The sequence below is a fragment of the Piliocolobus tephrosceles genome, chromosome 3 (assembly GCF_002776525.5).
Source record: "Piliocolobus tephrosceles isolate RC106 chromosome 3, ASM277652v3, whole genome shotgun sequence".
Taxonomy (NCBI): domain Eukaryota; kingdom Metazoa; phylum Chordata; class Mammalia; order Primates; family Cercopithecidae; genus Piliocolobus; species Piliocolobus tephrosceles.
Window position 1 is genome coordinate 30,824,931 of NC_045436.1, and position 22,077 is coordinate 30,847,007.

At 39.9% G+C, this 22,077-nt stretch overlaps 1 protein-coding gene across 1 annotated transcript in view; it reads left to right on the forward strand.

The window, feature by feature from the left end:
- The window catches only part of C3H4orf45 (chromosome 3 C4orf45 homolog), a 134,229-nt gene that overhangs the window by 55,465 nt on the left and 56,687 nt on the right, over positions 1 to 22,077 (forward strand). The window contains exons 2-3 of the mRNA XM_023228335.2: positions 57 to 289; positions 12,948 to 13,006. Of these exons, the coding sequence (XP_023084103.1) occupies positions 57 to 289; positions 12,948 to 13,006 (292 nt within the window). The remainder of the gene's footprint in view (positions 1 to 56; positions 290 to 12,947; positions 13,007 to 22,077) is intronic.

Below are 22,077 nucleotides of genomic sequence, written 5' to 3' on the forward strand. Positions count from 1 at the left end.
AAAAGTATCTTAGAATAAAGTGTGGAGAAGTTTTAAGTACTTTTTGTCTTTTAAAGGTCCAGACTACATAAAGGATTATTTACCCAAAATTCATGAGCACACCTGCTATGTAGGAGAACAGCATCCGGCGTTAGAAAAAACTGGAGATCTCAGATATTTATGGAGGCCTGCCTCAAATAGAAGCTTGCCAGCAAAATATAAACATGAGTACGTTGGTGAAATTGGTTGGGGAGTACCACAGTATAATTTTATCAACAAATCAAGACTGGAGAGTGGCTTCCATATCAAGGTATTGCTCTTAAATTTATGCTTTTCATAGTGTACTGTTTTCTAACTTGAATTCTTTATGAATTTGCTTCTAAAGGAAATGTCGGGTGCTTGATTTCTCATCGAGACATAAAGAGGTTTGAGTTTTGCAGAAAGACATGTGTGAATAAATGCACGTGCTCCACTCCTGGAGCCCGTTTAATACACCAGGGGAAGGGTATGAGGAAAACGAAGCCATGGATAATGCAAAAGCGTTTGTGTTTGGCTTTGGCATGCATTCTGATTCACATTCAGGCTGAGGCACTGGCACACACTCTTCCCCCATCCTAGCACTGCTTCATGCGTGGGTGGTGCAAAGAAAGAAGCCTGTGCTGGGCATAATCCACAAACCTAACACGTGCGTCTCAGATCTTTAAGATTCGCTGTACTGATAATGCCTTCGTATCCAGTATTAATAATTCAGGGTATGTTGTCAGAGGGTTTTAGAAACCTTGTCTTATTTCCTTTTGGTTATGTAGACATAGGCATGAGATCATGGTGTCTCCTCTGAAACAGAAGAGTGCACAAGTGGTTTTAGAAGTAAAATCTGAGAATCTGGATATTTTTTTCCAGGCAGGCCTGTGCATTGTCTGAAAATTGAATATATCAATCATGCAATAACTGTATTTCCTCAAATTCTCAAGTTTCATCTGGTAAAGGTTAACAAAGGAAAAACCATTTATTATTTTTAAATTTTTTTTTGAGACACGTTCTCACTCTGTCGCCCAGGCTGGAGTGCAGTGGCACAATCTTGACTCGCTGTAACCCCCGCCTCCCGGGTTCAAATGATTCTGCCTCAGCCTCCCAAGTAGCTGGGACTAAAGGCACATGCCATTACACTTGGCTAATTTTTGTATTTTTAGTAGAGATGGGTTTTTTGCCACGTTGGCCAGGCTGGTTTCGAACTCCTGATCTCAGGTGATCCATCTGCGTCGGCCTCCCAAAGTGCTGGGGTTATAGGTGTGAGCCACCACACCCGGCCAGAAAAACCTTTTTCTGGCCCAAACTGTGGCAGTTCAGGAGGGTGGATGGGAGCACAGTCTTTGAGGTTACACTCTGATTTAGATCTAGCTCTGTGACCTTGGGCAAATCAGTTCACCTCTCGGCATCTTTGTTTGCGCCTCTTCTACATGGCAGTATTCAGAGGCCCACTTCACAGGATCATCTAAATTTCTATCCTAGTTCTGCCACCTGCTAGCTGTGTGTGACCTTGGTTAAGTTCATTTGCCTCTGTGCGTCAGTGTCTTCATTATGAAATCTTAGTTCTAGAATATTTTTTTCTAGGCAGGCCTTTGCATCGTCTTTGCTCAGATAATGGGCTGTTGTAAACAGTGTATGAATTAATATTAGGAAAGCACTAGAAGCAGTAACTAGCATGTATCAAGCCCTATATGTGCTTCATATTGTTATGTTGTGAGGACTAAATATGAGAACCCAACGAATGCACTGGGCACGATCCTGGCACCAGGCTGACATCCAGATTTTAGCTATTAGTACTGTTGTGGTTGTATTTCATGTAATTCATTAAGTTTAATATAATATTTAATGTAATATGTTTAAACGCCAGGGCCAAGAAAATGCACTGATGATAAGCAATGTCTCTTACAGCATATTCCAAAGGAGACCAGTTTCTGAGCGTGTGACAAGCTGAGTATAATGAATGCTTAGGTTCTTAAACTGTGTCCTATTCCACTTAGGCAATAAAAATGAAAATCCAAAATTTGATTAAATATCAAACTAGCCACCAGCAAGAAGAGTCCAGCCCCAAAGCAAGGCAGTTGGTTTGAATAAAGTCGAGAAATGTTGTTGTCTTGGTGTTTCTCCTTGGGTGATGATGCCCTGCTCTCAGACACAGCCCTCAATCTGTCAGACCATCTTGAGTGTGTATAGCCTCTCTTCCTTCTTTATCTTTAACTTAAGAACCCATTTTTCTGCTCAAAATGAACTGCAACCAAGCATTCCTTGGTCTTCAAAGCAAGCTGGGAATCCAAAAGAGATAATAGCCACGAGTTAGCCTTCCAGGAATGTATTTATTCTGTATCTTTAGTTAGTATTTCATGGATTGCTTTTAATCACTGCCCTGCTGGGTAATGGGGTCCTCTTTGTCTCTGAGATTGTGAGCCACATAGTGATTTTCTTCCCCAGCTGTGGCACGCTCAGAAACTGCTTGGAATATACTATAAGGGATGTTGCTTGTCATCTGTGTACTTTCTTAGCCCCAGTATTTTAATAGTAATTGTTTTCAAGGGTCTAGCTGTCTCAGAGAACAATCTTGAACAATACCTTAAAGCTCCTTGGACTTAGAGCTTTATAATAGGGGGGAAAAAAAGACTCACTGAGAATGACCACACATACCAGCATTGAAATTGAAGCATCTATAATTTCCTTAACAGTTAAGATCTAGGTTTTGTCGCTGGGTCTACTCATCTCCTCCTCTGCATCTGAGGCATACCTCTCTCTTTCCATCCAAGGCAGATCAAAATCTTTTTTTTTTTTTTTTTTTTTTTGAGACAAGATCTCACTGTGTCACCCAAGCTGGAGTACAGTAGCATGCTCCCCCTCACTGCAGCCTCCATCTCCTGGGCTCACACAGTCGTCCTACCTCACCCTTCTGAGTAGCTGAGACTACAGGCACATACCACACCCAGATAATTAATTTTTTTTTTTTTTTTTGGTAGAGACAAGGTTTATGTTGCCCAGGCTGGTCTCAAACTCCTGAGCTCAAGTGATCCTCCTGCCTCGGCCTCCCAAAGTGCTGGGATTACAGATGTGAGCCACCGTGCCCAGCTCACAGTATCATTTTTGGAGTGTAGACTCAGACTTTGATTCCTTACTGACCCTGGGCTTCAGGCAGCTACTTCTAAAACATCAGACGTGGTGCCTGAATTGACACTTGAGCCGATACATACGCATACACTCCATGCATTCAAACATACTCCTAATTACAGAGACTATACAAGAGTGGTGGCATTAACCCAGGGCCCTCTTCACAAGGGAACTAGTAAAGCTCTCAGTGTGGTGTCACTTTGAGAAATGTCTCAATCCACTTCCTGTTCGTTTTCCACTTCATCTGTCTATAGACCCTTTCCATATCCCTTGCTTTTCCTTGTCCCATAATAATCCAAATCCAAATGGTCACTTCCTGTTTTAGTCTAACTGCAGAGACTCCTCAGTGTCTCTCATGGCAATTGCCCAGAGCTTGGATTTTAAGCAAAACTTTCATCTCCTGGATTTTTATAGCTCTAACAGCTGCTCTGCCTAATTTACTGCTCCAGGTTTATGTAAGACTGGTGGTTAAGGATGCTCAGGCACCTCCAATAGAGTCTTGGTAAAATGCCTAGAGCAGCTGCCTCCTACCGGGGAATGGTCTCTCCTATTTGGGGCACTAGGAGGGGTTCTGCAGATCATCTGGCTTTTTGCAGGAGGATAATAACTTCCATGCTGAGTGACACCTGAAAAGCTTCCCCCACGTTGTGGAGGTCACAGTAAAAATCGCAAGATTGAGTTTCTCTTCTGGATTTTTTAATGTTTAGTTATTTCCTACTGACTCTTACATGGGTTACTATGCAATAATCATAAATGTATGTATAAACAAGGACAGACCATTACTTTTATCATCTCGGATTTAAGAGCAGCACATTCTTTTAAAAAATGGATTTGGTCTCTATCAAACTGTATATGTTCTTTCTGCAAGCATATATGGAGACAATTGAAACAGTTTATTTGGTTTCAATCCCATGCTAAACTGAGGAACTTTTCTAACTGCTGCTTAGCTGGTTGTGTCTCCTCTCCACTGGCCTTTTTTTAACCCCAACCTCAACGGGGTCTGCTGGCTTCCTAATGTCCATTTTCTGCACCTGTGCTCTGACCTTGTGACAAAATGATTTAAGTTATTTAGTTTTCTCACAGAAACAATGATACACTGGACATGATGACTAACTTCACGGGTGTGATCCCAAAGAAAATATTAAATCAATTAATCATATAACCAATATATTACATATTTTTAAAAAACTATATGGGGTGGTAATAAGGAGAATCATGGGAACTCACCAACATATTTATATGTAATATGAGGTAACAAAAAACAAAATTTTGAGGCTTTGAAATCTCTGCCTCATTTTTAACTGTCACAAGTTCCTCTGTCATGAAATAGAACTTCTTTGTGACTGTTCTATGGACATTTGAACAGCCTTCTGATGAAATGTTGAATTTCTTGATGGCTATGGAATAAACTGATACAAGGTTGGTTTATTAGACATTTTGCTCACTGTGAATTTATTTATAGAAGGTAAACATAAAAAGAGCTACAATTGATTGTTTAATAAGAATGGTACTGTGATGATTTTACAGCTGAGGAAACTGAGGTATCAACAGGCAAGGTTCCTTGCCTGAGGCCACAGAGCTAGTAAGTGATAGAGCCAGAATTTCAACCCAGGCCGTGTGAAATCAAGGACTCGGAGGAATACCGGATGTAGGAAATGCAATGATAGACAATGAGATCAGAACATTAGATTGGAGCCACTTTATAACGTACACAGTTGTGTTATTTTCCTCTAAGGCAGGGTCATGCTGGGGTCAAACCTACTTGCTTTGTCTTATAAGGTATGCATTAGTTTCTACATGGTTCCATCAATTGTCTCCTAGCGTCCCACTTTGCATCATTTGCATACAATATACTTCATTTATAATATCAAAAGAAATAGTAGAGGCCAGGCATGGTGGCTTATGCCTGTAATCCCAGCACTTGGGGAGGCTGAGGCGGATGGGTTATTTGAGGACAAGAGTTCAAGGCCAGCCTGGCCAACATGGTGAAACCCTGTCTCAACTAAAATACAAAAATTAGCTGAGCGTGGTGGCGGGTGCCTGTAATCCCAGCTACTTGGGAAGGTGAGGCAGGAGAATGGCTTGAACCTGGAAAGTGGAGGTTGCAGTGAGCCAAGATTGCACCACTGCATTCCAGCCTGTTGCCCAGGCTGGAATTTTGAGACTTTCTCAAAAATAAATAAATAAATAAATAAACAAACAAAATGTAGCGATGATACCACCCACATATTTGACATAAGACATCTCTTGATAGTAGTTGTTTTGAATTTGTATTTTGTAAGCACTTTATTGCCCTTCAAAACATATCAAATACAATCACTGGCATTATGGGGGGAAAAAACAAGAGAGTGAGTTCTCACCAGGTCAAACCCTCTTTCCTTGCACTAACTCCATGCAGTCTTTCAAGCTCCTACACCACAGTGTCCTCCAGTGTTTTCAGATGCATCTGGGGAAAATGTATTGCCAGCATGGAGTTGATAAGTCTGTAGACCACCAAAATACATATTTCAGAATTTCTGCATTTTTATCGCCAAATTCTCATTTACCTTGGGGTTCATCTAGAGCCATCATAAAAAGAGCCAGCAGTTTTGAGTCTCATTAAAATTCCTAATCTCCAGATGTTGTTATCAGTAGAGACAATTTTAGAAACATAATAAAGCTTCCATTTTCAACTAAGTTATAAACGCAAAATAGAAAATAGCTTTTCTAAAATTAGGCATGTCTTTGGAGGGCTGCTGTTCTTTCCAGATGAGTGTGTGCTTAGTTCTCACTTTTTACTTTATAGTTATTTGCATCCTAACAGTTTGTGGTTTAACATAAAAATAATTACATTAGCACCTTTCATCCTTAAGGGCTGTATAAAGTAATATGTCTTATGACACCACCAGAAGGCTTTAGTGAGACAGTACCACATGCTGACCATCTGTGAGGTGGAAGAAACATTTTTCTTTCACCCTCCTTTTTCTTGAAAATAATATATTAACCTCCTTATATGCAGATGTTACATTTTCTCCATTTTACAAAGCTTTGCTTTATAGGATTCTCAAATACATTGAAGGAAACAATTTCCTTATAAAATTTTACTTATATCTAAATTTCCAGGAAATAAATTTTATGTTTGATGCTTCCTTTTTCTAACAGACCATGGAAACATCAAGGGAGGCGTGTATCACTGCTGTGTGCTCTCTGTAGTGTGTTCAAAGCGGTTCCACAAAGAGTAATGAGTTTGGAATGGGAAGCCTCCCTGTTGGTAGCCAGCGATGCTGCCACATTCCAGTGGGCATCCCAGCCCCAGTTACTTGGCCTCTCAACTAAACACAGGGCTTTCTCTCTCTTTTAGAGGTGACTTTCTAGAAACTTATTGGCAAATTGGAAAACAAAAGTCCTAATTGTCACATCATTTGTTAGGATGTGAACATTTAGGGGAAAAAAGGAAATAAAAAGAACTCAAAGTAATGTAAAGCTTTGTAGATGATTTTATCCCTTAATTTAGGCAGGCTAAAAATACAAATTCATTGTGGTAGTTATGAATTCTTGTTAAGGCTTGACACAATATCTGGAGTATGTGTCTAAATGTAAATATCACCTTTAAAAAAATTAAGCTGCTTAAAGTTAGTAATTAAGCATATGTCATAGACTTTTCAACAAATGCTATTTGATGATAGTGACATACAAAGCTAAGAAAAGATGCTATAACTTAGAATAGGTGCTAGTAAAAGTGTGGTATGACTCCGTAGCTAGGCTGTTAAGTATATTGTCAAAGAATTCTGAAACTTGTGTGTGAGCCAATATCCCAAGCACAGGTGGATCAAATACCAGGACATCTGTTTTCTAAATCTGGCATTAATCCTGTCTTTTTAAGATCACTGGAGGAAATTCTTAAATCATTGTAAATTTATGACTGTAGTTTTCCCTATTATTCATATGCAACACTCCCAGGGTATCTCAGCTATGTTGACAAAAATGCATAGCATGCATAGCAAATGATACCAGAAATCTGGAGATTTATTTTCCCAGGATTAAATCTGGGAAACCAAGGAACTTTAATTGGGGAAGTTTAGGAATAGTTCGTTAAATATAGGGGTCCCCCCACTACATGGTCTCAGCTCTGTGTTTAGGCACGAAGAAATGGCACTGAAAATATATGCTATAGGAATCCACTATGACCACCCACTTGGGAAGACTTCATAGGAAAGTTTCTTTGTGGAAGTTTAGTGCGATTATTGTCAGTAATTGTACTACACAGTCCTAGCAACGTTCCAATGGCTTTAAGCAATTTGAGGTCTGAGATCTGTTGTATGTGTCTTTGTATTGACAATATCAATCCCAGCCCCCACCCACCATCTTCTAGTGCTTATCATGGGGTAAATGATTATCAGTAAATGATGAGAAATGGAGACTGGAATCTATTCTATTCTCATGCAGTGTCTTTGTTGAGAGACCAAATTGCAGATAAAGAGTAATGAATTTTTAAGTGTGTATTAGGTTGGCAATTAGTCCACTTCCAGCTTATTCAATAAAATCGTTCAAAACTATGTACCTTTTTTTAAAAATGGAAACTTAAGGAAACTGGGCACAGTCTCCTTCATATCAAATCTCATGTTCACAATGCTTGTTTTACAACCCATAGTTGTAGAGCTAATTGGACAATTAACTTGGGAGCAAACTTTCTGACCTTAGAATTAACAACAGTGGCAAACACATTAGAAAACTCCAAGGCTGAGTACAGTTGCAAAATAGGCCCTTGACGGTATTTCAGAAACTCTGCACTGAGCACACACAGTGACTTGGAAGCACTTGTATAGCTTTCTGTTGCTTGAATAGTCCACTCAGATTTCAGACCCTGTTAGGAATCATCAACCAGCTCTGGGTAAAGGGCTGATACCAGAATGGCTGGTCATTCATTACAAATCATAACAATTCCCAAGAAAATTAATTCCAGTGTTTAAAAAAAAATCCTGGTGTATTTTGAGTTATAGAATGAAATAAGGAAAATATTTATCTCCTTGGCGGGATACTGGGAGAAAATAACAAAATTTACCTTTGTTGTTGTTGTTTTATTTTGTTTTTTGTTTCCACCAACAGCATTGAAAAATATGCCTTTTCTCTGAGAATTAGTGAGGCAATTAGCATTCATATTGCTTCCCAGGGCAAATCTATGTTTGTGGCCTGATAGGGTTTGGCTTTGTGTCCCCATCAAAATCTCATTTAGAATTGTAATTCCCCATAATCCCCATCAGTCGAGGAAAGGACCTGGTGGGAGAAAATTGGATTGTGGGGGTGGTTTCTCCCATAATGTTCTCCTGATGGTGAGTTCTCATGAGATCTGATGGTTTGATGAGGGGCTTCCCTCTTCCCTCTCTCTTGCCTGCCACCATGTAAGACATGCTTGCTTCCTTTTCCACCATGATTGTAAGTTTCCTGAGGCCTCCCCAGCCAGGTGGAACTAGGGGTCAATTAAACCTCTTTCCTTTACAAATTACTCAGTCTCAGGGAATATTTTCATAGCAGTGTGAAAACGGACTAATACCTGACCGTAATGAAAATCGAATGTGGCTTTCAAGCTAAAATAGCCAATCGAAGAATTTTTTATATTCTCCCTTTTCTACCCTTGCATGCTAGTCCAAATGCCGGTTTTTATAATGCCTCAGTTTTCCCATCTATGAAATGGGAATATATTGGTTTTCTGTTGCATAACAAATTACCACAAATTTAGCAGCTTAAATCAATACTCATTTATTGGCTCACAGTTCTGTAGGTCAGAAATCCAGGGATGGCATGACTGGGCTCTCCACTCAGATCTCCCAAAGATGAAAGTGTTAACTATAGCTGTGAAGTCATCTGAGGCTGGAGCTCTCTTCCAAGTTCATATGGTTATGGAAGATTTCAGTTCCTCGTGGTTGTAGAGCTGAAGTTGTACTTCTGTTTCTTTGCTGATTGTCAGCCAGGGGCCATTCTCAACATTCAGAGGTCACCCAGGCATCTCGCTCCATGACCCCTCCACATCTTTTTTTTTTGAGATGGAGTCTTGCTCTGTTGCCCAGGCTGGAGTGCAGTAGCACAATCTCAGCTCACTGCAAGCTCCACCTCCTGGGTTCAGGCCATTCTCCTGCCCCAGCCTCCCAAGTAGCTGGGACTACAGGTGCCTGCCACCATGCCTGGCTAATTTTTTGTATTTTCAGTAGACCTGGGGTTTCACCATGTCAGCCAGGATGGTCTCAATCTCATGACCTCGTAATCTGCCCGCCTCAGCCTCCCAAAGTACTGGGATTACAGGCGTGAGCCACTGCACCCAGCTGACCCCTCCACATCTTTAAAGCCAGCTGTGGAGAGTCTCCCTCCTGTCAAATCCCTCTCATGCTTCAAATCCCCTTTGCCAAGAAGAACTTAGGTCTTTTTAAGAGCTCTCCTGATTAGCTTAGGCCCACTGAGAATAATCGCCCTTTTTTCAAGTTAGCTGATTTGGGACTTTAATTACATCTGCACAATCCTTCACAGTAGCAGCTAGATTTGTATTCAGTTGAATACCTGAGAGAACGTGTGTATACCAGGGGGTGAGAATCTTGGGTGCTTTTTTAGAATTCTACCTACTGGCTGGGAACAGTAACTCACACCTGTAATCCCAGCACTTTGGGATGCTAAGGCAGATGGATAGCTTGAGCTCAGGAATTTGAGACCAGCCTGGGCAACATGGCAAGACCCTCTCACTACTAGCTGGGCAGCTGGGCATGGTGGTGTGCACCTGTGGTCGCAGTTACTGAGGAGGCTGAAGTGGGAGGATTGTTTGAACTTAGGAGGCAGAGGTTGCAATGAGCCGAGGTTGTGCCACTGCACTCTAGCCTGGGTGACAGAGTGAGACCCTGTCTCCAAAAATAAATAAATAATCTACCTATCCACAGGATAACACTAATACCTTAGAGTGCTATTAAATGGATTGAGACATTTGTAAAGCACTTAGCATGCTCAACAAATGGGATCTAGTATTAATGTCTCTATATAGTATACTTTCCTGCCTGCATGGATTTTTAAATTATAGTGTTATAAGCACACTAGAAACATGAGAGACTATGTTGCTTATTATTTGGATACTCCCCAGAAAGCAGAGATAACTGGGGTCACAGTGAACAAATTCACAGAACCCAATGTTTAGTCTGTCGCTGAAAGTTGATGAATTAATTCAGATTATTTAAAAACTACAGTTAAGAGAGACTAGGATATCATTAATGTTGGTACTCAAGGCCATCTATAATGTGGCATAAAATGAAGTATGTATGGGTCTCTGCATTGAACATTTTTTTCCTTTAACAAGAGAAATGCATCACAGAATCCATGCTTTAAACACCAACATTTTTCAGAAAGAATTGTTTTGTTTCTACTCATGCTCTGAATGTAAAATGAATATTTCAAATGCTCCATTCATGCAAAGGTCTTTATGTCCCCTTTCTCCCTGTAATAGTTCCAATCTAGAATAGGCAACATTATGCAATTTGGTGACCCTGCTGCAACAATGGAAATGTTTCTCACAGACTGTGGGAAGAAAGACACCTAAGAGGTTAACAGTAATATTTTGCAAATTGAGGCAAATGAAGGAAAAAACACATTAGCATAAGAAAAGATAGCCATAGGGAATTTTCCACTCGAATGTTTGGTACTAAGAGCTGTATGTTACCAAGGAGGAGGCTACAGAAGAAAACCCTTAGTGTCTATGCATTCTCAAACTACATTGCCATTGTATTCGTTCTACGGGTGAGAAAGACCTCATAGTTATAGAGATGGAAAATTGTTCTTTCTAGTAAGAAAAGTAAAAATTGGATATACTAAGAAAAGCATCTTGGATGATGGCAACAAAGCAAGAGGATTCCTCAGGAACAGTCCCCAAAAGACTTCCTAAATGTATCAGGACTAGACTAGAGTTTAGAGATTAAAAGTGAAAGTCTTAAGCAATGATTTAAATTTTTAACTAGAATGTGCCCCAAATGCCTACAATTAATTTAACTCAAATTTAACAGATTTTACTCATTTTAGAAATTGCGTAACTCACAGTATGTGAATGTAGTTAGCAGGTATTTCCCTTTTGTTAATACATAGACTTATTTGAAGATTGTTCTGTAGGAAATATCCAAATTGGAGTTGTAATTATTTTTGTTAAAAACATTTAAAATAAGTGTAAAAGGTTCTCATTGATTTAAGATAGAAAATATACTAATTGTTACCCATTTCTATGAAGATATTGAATTGGTTTTGAAACTAATCTTTACTCTTAGGAATGATTTGCCAGTAAAAAAATGATTTATCTGGGTCTGAATTTTATTAGGTTTAACACTACAGCAAGCATAGATGTCCAAATAAATCATGATGCATTTCATTAATAAATTAAGATAGAGAAGGACCAGCTTATTTTAGATAACAAATTGTTTATAGGGACTGATATCTGTAGGAAGAATGGAAAAAAGATGTGTTATTTTGTTTCTGAGAAAGGTCTTCCCCAATTAAGAAGATGCAATTTTGGGTTATTAAAGATAAGAATAGCATAAAACTAAAGATCATCCAAGTCCTGCAAAATTTGTCCAGAAGCTGATAATAAAATTACTTATAAGTCAATGGATAAGGTCAATTTTCAGGGAATCCTGTTAGGAATCAATTGAGAAAAAAAGCTGTCCCATGATCTTTCCATTATATGCAGATTGTTTTCAAAGTTTCTGTGGAATAGTGACCTTGTTTATCTTGTGTCTTCCTTTGTTTATTCAACTGATGTGTGAATATTAAAGAGATTAAGGTTTCAGGTCTTTATCCCTGAGATGACACAAATAAATGAATTTGCCTTCTCAAGCACAAAAAACTCTGTGGTAGTCAATAAGGAAAGTCATTCTAAACTGAAACTTGAGGGAAAAGGAAGAGGAGAGAAGAGAATTTTAAAAAAGTACCAAGTAACGTCATTCCTTTAATGCTGACATTTTTACAATAGGATTTTGCCGCTTTTTGAGATGTTATGAATATTGCATCCCATACTAATGTAAGTAAAAAATGCATCCACAACTGAAGTGAAATACTTTTTGATAATTCATGTCATGGTTTCTTAATCCTAGTATAGAAACATGAGAAATGATTATAGACCAAGATGCTTTTCAATATAAATTTGACACGTTTACTCCCCGTGCTTATTTTTACAAGATGTGCCATCCATCTGACAGTTCCTGGAGAAAAGGAGTCAGTATATAGCAGTCATTCATTCAGTAATAACAGATCATTTCCATGCACATGGGAGGGGGTGGGAATTACTTTTTAATCTAAGAACCCCTCTAAGCCACCAAATACATTATCATATCTGAATTATCCCTTCTGAAAGGAGTTTTCAAATCTACACTTTACCAGAGTCTGTCTATAATCTAGCTCTTTCCTACATTGTTGTGACCACATTTTTTTGATTCTGTAAGGAGAAAGCAAAGTGAAAAGAGGTAACCTGTTTGAGTCTAATGACAATAGTAGTTTAGAATGTTCGCTTATTTAGAGAGAGAATCATAAAGATGGAAAGCAGCTTAGTGATTACGCATCACACTCTTCTTGCTACCCAACACCCTTCCTTTCAAAAAGGGAAAGTAAAGCACACAGGGTCTTGTTTATTTTACTTCTTGTACTTTTTCCCTCTCTGTTCAGGAATCAAAAGACTGTCTTCTTCTCTGATCTTCTTTTAACTGAATTAGGATTTCCTATTTCATTTCCCAACCTGACTTCCTTTTTGACTAGAAATATGGATACTTAGACCTGTCACCTATTTACTTTGGAATTATAGTACATTAATTTTCTTCCTTTTACAGTATGAAGAACTAAGTCAAGCTTCTCTTGATTCAATAACCCACAGATATCAAAACCCATGGTAAGCAAATAGGAGTATATTTTTTATTAATTAGTGTGTTTCCTTCCTAAACTGGTAACAGGATTCATTTTTTAGAAACTTGTAAGTATATTACCACTTTCTTTTTATTTCATAAAGGTTTTTTGTAAATTTGTGAATTTTTATTTCTAATAAAAACAGTAAATCTTAACTGTCTGCTAAATTTTAATTAAGGGGAGGAAAGGAAAAAAGCAAGCAGAGTTATAATGAAAAACTGTTAGAATATAGTAAAGAAAAAGAGAAGCAAGTCAGAAGCTATTAAGAATGGCAACTGGATTGGTAGATTAGCTTTAACGTTATAAATATCTCTGTGGAAGAAACAATATTAATTTTTTTCAGATAAAAAACTCATTTCATGCTGTTGGTCTGGAAACCATCATAATGGATAATCTTGGTTAATAACCATAATCTTACTAAAGTCACATAATGGCTTCAATTCACAGTATCTTACGGCAGCTTCTGACCCAAATGAAACATGGGTAGCTCATGGCATGTTAAATTACAGGAAACAAGCAAAAGCTGACTTGTCATGTAGGTATAACATATGATTCAGATTCCTAAGAGGGAAAAGATCAATCAGCATTGCTCTCACAAGACTGCAGATTGAATATTGTCTTTGTTACAGATTTTTGAAAGTGAGGATTTCTGGGGCTTATTTTACTTCACTTTTAATTGTTGAAGGATTTAGCTATTAGCATATGCAAAATCACTGGATTTTATTAGCCCTGAGGTGGCTATACAATACCAACATAAACTGCATCAAATAGAGAAAAGACTTCAAACCCCATGTCAAAAGCCTATTAGTTATTTCAGAACAAAAAATACCTTAGTGGGCAATTCCTATAACTTATTAAGCAGGTACCATATTTAAAGCCACAAAGACACAGGTATACTTTAAAGCATGAATAACACATATTCTCATTAAAATATTCTACTTCATTTGTTTAGATAGCATTGCAGACATCCACTGCAATTACCTTATCAAATATTTCCAAGCAAAGAAAAACATTAAAGACCAATGAAACTTCAAGCATTGGTGATAAAAGCATGAAAATGTGCTGCATTTATTTAAACATTAAAAACTTGTTGGAGGGTATCTGAGAAACACCAAAGCCCCGAGCATGTTCTTTGAATGAAAGAATGTTGGCTATATTCATTTCTAGGGCATATGATATGGGTTGAGCTGAGTCATGAGGATGTAGAATAGTTATGAAAGAGACCTTGTATTTAGGCGATTGCAGATTCAACTAGGAAATTGGGCGTATACGTGAAGAAAAATAACAAAATTACTTTGCAAATACTGAGAGCCAAATTAATAATGAAGATAATAACTAGAAAATTATAGCCAGAATTTCTTTTTAATTAACTGTATTGACAACCCCCTGAACTCATCTATAACTTGGTCCTATAGATGGACCCTGACTTGGGTCCTATTTAACTAGTCAGACACCAATAACCTGAATACTGCTTCCTTTGTGAGACTATAAGCACCTACCCCGTTTCAAAGCCCTTGCTAGCAGGATACTTTTGAATAGGGCCCTGACTCAGACAGGCTCGGGTGTGCCCTACCCCTTTGCATTCTCTAAGGTGGCCTGAGAGCCATCTTTTTCCTGGGCAAAGGTTAGTGCTGAGTCTCCCAACCAGTTTTCATGTTTTGTTCTTTTCAGTCAACAGCATTCACTCAATATGTTCAGCATCTTCTGGGTTCAAAGTACTATTAGATTCTGTGGCCATCATGGTGAACCAGCCAGCCTCAATATATGCCCTTCTTGAAACTTGTATTCTAGGGGAGGAGGCAGACATTGAAGCAACAACATGGCTTTTTAAAAATAATATATTGGCTGGAGACAGTGGCTCATGCCTGTAATCCTAGCACTTAGGGAGGCCCAGCGAGGCAGGAGGATTGATTGAGGACAGGAGTTTGAGTCTAGCCTTTGCAATATGACGAAATCCCGTCTCTACAAATAATAAAAAAAACTAACTGGACATGGTGGCTGTGCCTGTCTTAGCTATTCAGGAGCCTGAAGTGGGAGGATGGCTTGAGCCCAGGAGTTTAAGACCAGCCTGGGCAACACAGAATCCCTATCTCTACAAGAAAAATTTAAAAAATTAGCCAGGAGTGGTGGTGCGCACATGTGGTCCCAGCTACTGAGGAGGCTGAGGTGGGAGGTACACTTGAGCCCGGGAGGTCGAGGCTGCAGTGAGCCTTGATCATGCCAGTACACTCCAGCCTTGGCAACAGAGCCCCTTCTCCAAAAATATAAAATAACAAACCATACTGTTTCTCAAACTTAAAAGCAAATGTTTTAAATTACCAATATAATCCATGCTTATGGCAACAAATCAAACAATATAGAGGTATATTGAGAAAAAGTTAATATTTGACCGGAATCCATCCAGTTTCTGATAAAATAGTTCATTATAAAAGAATATTTATAGGATGTAAAGAGAAGGTTTTCCCAGGGCACCTACCTGGACTGAGGGTCAGATAAGTGTTTACTGAGGGAAGTGATTATTAAGCTGATGTTGAAAAGATAGGTGAGGCTGGGCGCGGTGGCTCACGCCTGTAATCCCAGAACTTTGGGAGGCCAAGGTGGGTGATCGCTTGAGGTCAGGAGTTCAAGACCAGCCTGGCAACATGGTGAAGCCCTGTCTGTACTAATAATACAAAAATTAGCCAGGCGTAGTGGTGGGCGCCTGTAATCCCAGCTACTTGGGAGGCTGAGGCAAGAGAATCACTTGAACCTGGGAGGCGGAGGTTGCAGTGAGCTGAGATGGTGTCACTGTACTCCAGCCTGGGCAACAGAGAAACTGTGTCTCAGTGAGAAAAAAGAAAAGGTAGGTGAGTACAAGATCATTCCTGGCAGAGAGAACAGCCTGAGCCAGGCCCTGAGGTGGGAAAGAGTAATCAAATCACAACCTGTGCTGCCAGACTGTGTTGAAAGCAATAGGGAGAGTGGTGAGATGAGGATCAGATTTTGTAGAACCTTGCGATCTGGGTTAGAGAATTTGGATTTTAATAAATATAAGAACAAAGAAAATTCATTAGAAGATTTAAAATAGAAAGCAACCTGATCCTAATTGTTAAGATCATTCTGGAATGTTGGAATGTTATATGGAGAAGGGATTGGAAGGTGATAAGAACAGCTATAGAAAGATCAGCCAGGGCCAGGCTTGGTGGCTCGCACCTGTAATCCCAGCTACTGGGGAAGCTGAGGCAGGAGAATCACTTGAACCCGGGAGGTGGAGGTTGCAGTGAACCGAGATCACACCACTGTACTCCAGCCTGGGCAACAGAGTGAGACTCTGTATCAAGAATAAATAAATAAAAAAGAAAGATCAACCAGGAGACGATTTCATTTTTACAGGCCCATCTTGAGTTTTCAGTGGGCTTTGCAAACAAGCCAAAACAAATGTGATTATGGAGATATGGGGCCAGGAGGAGAGTTCAGTTGAGCTTTTAAAGAAAGGTGGGCTTTAAGTAAATGGAGAAAAGAGGAGACCATGTTCGTTATAATGATGGGAAGTAAAGCATGTGTATACAGCAATCTGATGAAGCAGATCTAACACTATCTTAATTTTACAGGTGAAGAAATTGAATGTCAGAGATTATGTCACATGACCAGGGTCACAGAGCTCATATCCTATTGATCTGGGTTGGGATCTGGACAAAGGACATTTTATTTATTTATCTTTTTGAGACAGAGTTTTGCTCTGTTGCCCAGGCTGGAGTGCAATGGCGTGATCTCCTCTCACTGCAGCCTCTGCCTCTCAGGTTCAAGCCATTCTCCTGCCTCAACCTCCCAAGTAACTGGGACTACAGGCATGCACCATCATGCCCACCTAATTATTGTATTTTCAGTAGAGATAGGGTTTCGCCATATTGGCCAGGCTGGTTCCTCAAACTCCTGAGCTCAGGTGATCCACCTGCTTGGCCTCCCAAAGTGCTGGGATTACAGGCATGAGCCACCACGCCCAGCTTGAGCTTGGACATTTTAAAACAGCTCTACAAATGATTGTGATGTGTCGCCAGGGCTGGGAACCTCTAGTGACAACTGAGAAATGAAGGGGACTGAGCCTTGTGGGATGCCCACACTGTGAGGGCAAGACAAATGGGAGCCACCGAAGAAGAAAAGGAGCCTTAGAGGTCAATTCCTATAGCAGGCTATAGCAGCCGGTGAAGAATTTTGAGAGGAAGAGTTTAATGCAAAGAAACAGAGAAATCAAGGAAAACACGGCAGACAAATGTTTAGAGGTGATCAGTGGCCTCAGAAAAAGCAGTATAGGAAAAGTAGGATGCTTTGAGTCGTTGTAACTCGTGCTGAGGAATGTTTGTCTATTGACATAATGCAGGCAACAGTCCACTCTGTTTATGACACGAGAAATTCAGTTAGAGCACAATGACAGGATTTCCTCTGTTCGAAGGCATATTTTTTACATTTTAATATTCTTGAAGTCAGGATGAGTTTTATAATAGTTGTTTGTAAATGCAGTGGTCAAATGTAGTGCCTTATTTTTGGCTTCCCGTGTAAAACTGTGTTAAATTAATGGCTGCACGCAGTGGCTCAGGCCAGGCATTGGCGGCTCATACCTGTAATCCCAGCATTTTGGGGGGCCAAGGCAGGCGGATCACCTAAGGTCAGGAGTTTGAGACTAGCCTGGCCAAAGTAGTGAAATCCTATCTCTACTAAAAACATTAGCCCGGCATGTTTGTGCGTGACTGCGATCCCAGGTACTCGGGAGAATGAGGCAGGAGAATCACTTGAACCCAGGAGGTGGAGGTTGCAGTGAGCTGAGATCATGGAACTGCACTCCAGCCTGGGTGACAGAGTAAGACTCTGTCTCAAAAAAAACAACAAAAAAAAAGATGTGTTATACAATTAATTGTATCTTAAAGACTGATAAAGATGTAGGTTAGCAAATATGAAATAATGACTGGCTATGTGCTAAGTGCTCAGAATTTAAAAATGTGTTCGCAGAGTCCTTACGCTTAGGTTGCTCACAGAATTTTCAAGGCAGATAGATGTGACAGATGATTTCAGCACAAGGTTCACTGATGGACAGTGCAGTTATTGGGTGTAGGTTAACTCGTTTTTGTTGTGTGCGTGTGTGTGTGTGTATTTTAAATCTTTATTTTGATTTTCTTTAAATTAAAGGAAATGTACTCTTGTTTTAAATATCCCAAGTTTCTCTAGATATGTGACCCGATGATTTATTTGTTTTCATATGATCTCTTCTGTTTGCAATTGGGGATTTCCCTATATATACCTACAGTATTTCTAATTTCAACAAGCAGAATAAAAAGCATAGGGAGGAAATAGAGGAATGTTTATAGTCCAATTAAGAGAGGTCATAAGAGAATGTATTGGTAAATGACAAATTGGCAGGACTTTTGTTTTTTCTCTAAGAGGTGAGTGGATTCTGTAGGAGCTACTCACCATTACTGAAGAGCCCACCCTATCTTCTAGGCCTTTAATAAATAATATGAAGGCTAACTTCAGAAATGCCTCTGTTTTTCTTTTCTAATGAGAGCAAACTTTCTTGTGTGATAATCTTTTTTTCTAGATGGTTCTGAGTCATTCAACTTGAGAAAAACTATTTTCAGAGATAGGACTTCTTTAGCTCTTTGGAATACAACTTCTTATTTTGGTAGTTGTAATTATTGTGTTATTAAACAGCTGGCCATGAGATTGGTCTCAAAGTCTGTGGGTTTCTCTAAGGCTACCTTGATTGAAAGGCAAACAAGTTTGGAAAGGACAGTGTTCTTGTAGTTCCTTTGTATTAGTCTGTTTTCACACTGCTGATAAAGACATACTTGAGCCTGGGAAGAAGAAGAGGCTTAATTGGACTTACAGTTCCACATGACTGGGGAGGCCTCAGAATCATGGTGGGAGGAGAAGGTACTTCTTACATGGTACCAGCAAGAGAAAATGAAGATGAAAAAGTAAAAACCCCCAATAAAACCGTCAGATCTTGTGAGACTTATTCACTACCATGAGAACAGTATGGGGGAAACTGCCCCCTGTGATTCAAATGATCTCCCACCAGGCCCCACATACAACACATGGGGATTATGGGAGTACACTTCAAGATGAGATTTGGGTGGGGACATGGAGCCAAACCATATCATTCTGCCCCTGGCCCCTCCAAATATCATATCCTCACATTTCAAAACCAATCATGCCTTCCTAATAGTCCCCCAAAGTCTTAACTCATTTCAGCATTAACTCAAAAGTCCATAGTCCAAAGTTTCATCTGAGACAAGGCAAGTCCCTTCTGCCTATGAGCCTGTAAAATGTAAAGCAAGCTAGTTACTTCCTCGATACAGCGTGGGTACAGGTATTGGGTAAATACAGCTGTTCAAATGGGAGAAATGGGTCAAAACAAAGAGGTTACAGGGCCCATGCAAGTCCAAAATCCAGTGGAGCAGTCAAATTATAAAGCTCCAAAATGATCTCCTTTGACTGCAGGTCTTACATCCAGGTCACACTGATGTAAGAGGTGGGTTCCCATGGTCTTGGGTAGCTCCACCCCTGTGGCTTTGCAGGGTACGGTCTCCCTCCCAGCTGCTTTCACAGGTTGGCATTGAGTGTGGCTTTTCCAGGCAAGTGGTGCAAGCTGTCAGTGGATTTACCATTCTGGGGTCTGGAGGACAATGGCCCCCTCCTCACAGCTCCACTAGGCAGTAGGGACTCTGTAGTGGCTCTGGCCCCACATTTCCCTTTCACACTGTCCTAATAGAGTTTTTCCATGAGGCATCCCAGCCCTGCAGAAAACTGCCTGAGCATCCAGGAGTTTCCATGCATCTTCTGAAACCTAGGCGGAGGTACACATTCTTGACTTATGTGTACTCACAGGCTCAACACCACGTGGAAGCTGCCAAGGCTTAGGGCTTGCACCTTCTGAAGCCACGGCCCAAATTCTGTGTTGGCCCCTTTCAGCCATGGCTGGAGCAGCTGGGACACAAGGTATCAAGTCCCTAGGCTGCACACAGCACGGGGACCCTTGACCCAGCCCATGAAACCACTTTCTCCTAAGTCTCTGGGCCTATGATGGGAGGGGCTGTCATGAAGACCTCTGATATGCCCTGGAGATATTTTCCCCATTGTTTTGGGGATTAACATTCTGTTCCTTGTTACTTATGCAAATTTCTACTGCCAGCTTGAATTTCTTGTCAGAAAATGGGTTCTTCTTTTCTATCACATTGTCAGGCTGCAAATTTTCTGAACTTTTATGCTCAGTTTCCCTTATAAAACTGAATACCTTTAGCAGCACTGAAGTCACATCTTGAATGCTTTGCTGCTTAGAAATTTCTTCCACCAGATACCCTAAATCATCTCTCTCAAGTTCAAAGATCCACAAATCTCTAGGGCAGGAGCAAAATGTCACTAGTCTCTTTGCTGAAACCTAACAAAAATCATCTTTGCTCCAGTTCCCAACAAGTTCCTCATCTCCATCTGAGACCATCTCAGCCTGGACCTTATTGTCCATACTGCTATCAGGCTTCTGATCAAAGCCATTCAAGTCTCTAGGAAGTTCCAAACTTTCTCACATTTTCCTGTCGTCTTCTAAGGCCTCTAAACTGTTCCAACCTCTGCCTGTTACCCAGTTCCAAAGTTGCTTCCACATTTTTGGGTATTTTTTCAGCAACACCCCACTCCCGGTACCAATTTACTGTATTAGTTCATTTTCATGCTGCTATAAAGATATACTTGAGACTGGGAAGAAAAGGAGGCTTAATTGGACTTACAGTTCCACATGGCTGGGGAGGTGGCCTTACATGGTGGTGGCAAGAGAGAATGAGGAAGATGCAGAAGTGGAAACCCCTGATAAAACCATATCTTGTGAGACTTACTGACTACCACAAGAACAGTATGGGGGAAACCACCTCCATGATTCAAATAATCTCCCACTGGGTACCTCCCACAACATGTGGGAATTATAGGAGTACAATTCAAGATGAGATTTGGATGAGGACACAGCCAAACCATATCATCTTTCCACTCATGATTTCATAAAAATTTTTTTCAAGTCATGTTCTTTTCAAATGAAAAGCAAGGAGTACTGATTTATTGGTAAGTTTTACTTCCTTTCACAGTGTGTTAATTTTCCTTACCTCAGAGACAGTGGATCAGCAAATGTGAAATATCTAAATACAAATCCTTAAAGTTAAAATATCAAACCAGCAATCCCAAATTACCCAAAAAGTAGAAATAGTGTGTTTATCTGCTGTACAAAGTAAATAGATTCTGGATTTCCCTGCCATTTTACAGGTCAGAAAGAGGAATTTAGACAAAGTGCTTTTGGAAAGTCTAGTCTAAGCTTTTCCCCCTTTTTCTTCACCCCACATCTGTAGTGAGAATCTATGGAAAACTACTCAAGGTTCTGAAATCACTGAGCAATCTGAACTTTCATCCATCCCTGACATATTTCAGCTAGTCACCTAGTTAGGGAAAGCATTTCACTGCAATAGGAACTCACACATGGGAACTTGGCTCCTCAGACACCGTTTCCCACTAATCTGACATTCTCTGCAGGTTTAGCTCCTCAAACATTTCCTATTCTTTTCTGTATGCATATTTTTTTTTGTGTGTGCGTGTCCTCTTTGTTCTACTTGGAATAACTTTTAAAGTTTCTCATAAAGCACTCTCCCGCATCTATTTCTTTGACTTATTCATGAAATGGGGGAATTTAACATTCATTCTTCATTCGATAATTAAATCTGTGTACTGCTTAATGAGGAGCTGCATATACAAAGGTGGTCCTATAAGGTTATAATACTATATTGTTTACCTTTTCTATGTTTGGATATGTTTAGATACACAAATACTTAACACTGTGTTACAATTGTCTACAGTTTTCAGCACAGTAACTTGCTGTACAGGTGTGTAGCTTAGGAGCAATAGGTTGTACCAAATAGCCTAGGTGTGTCATGGGCTGTGCCATCCAGGTTTGTGTAAGTACATTCTATGATGTGCACACAGTGACAAAATCGCCTACCGGCACGTTTCTCAGGACATGTCCCGTTAAGTGATGCGTGACTGCATTTAGTA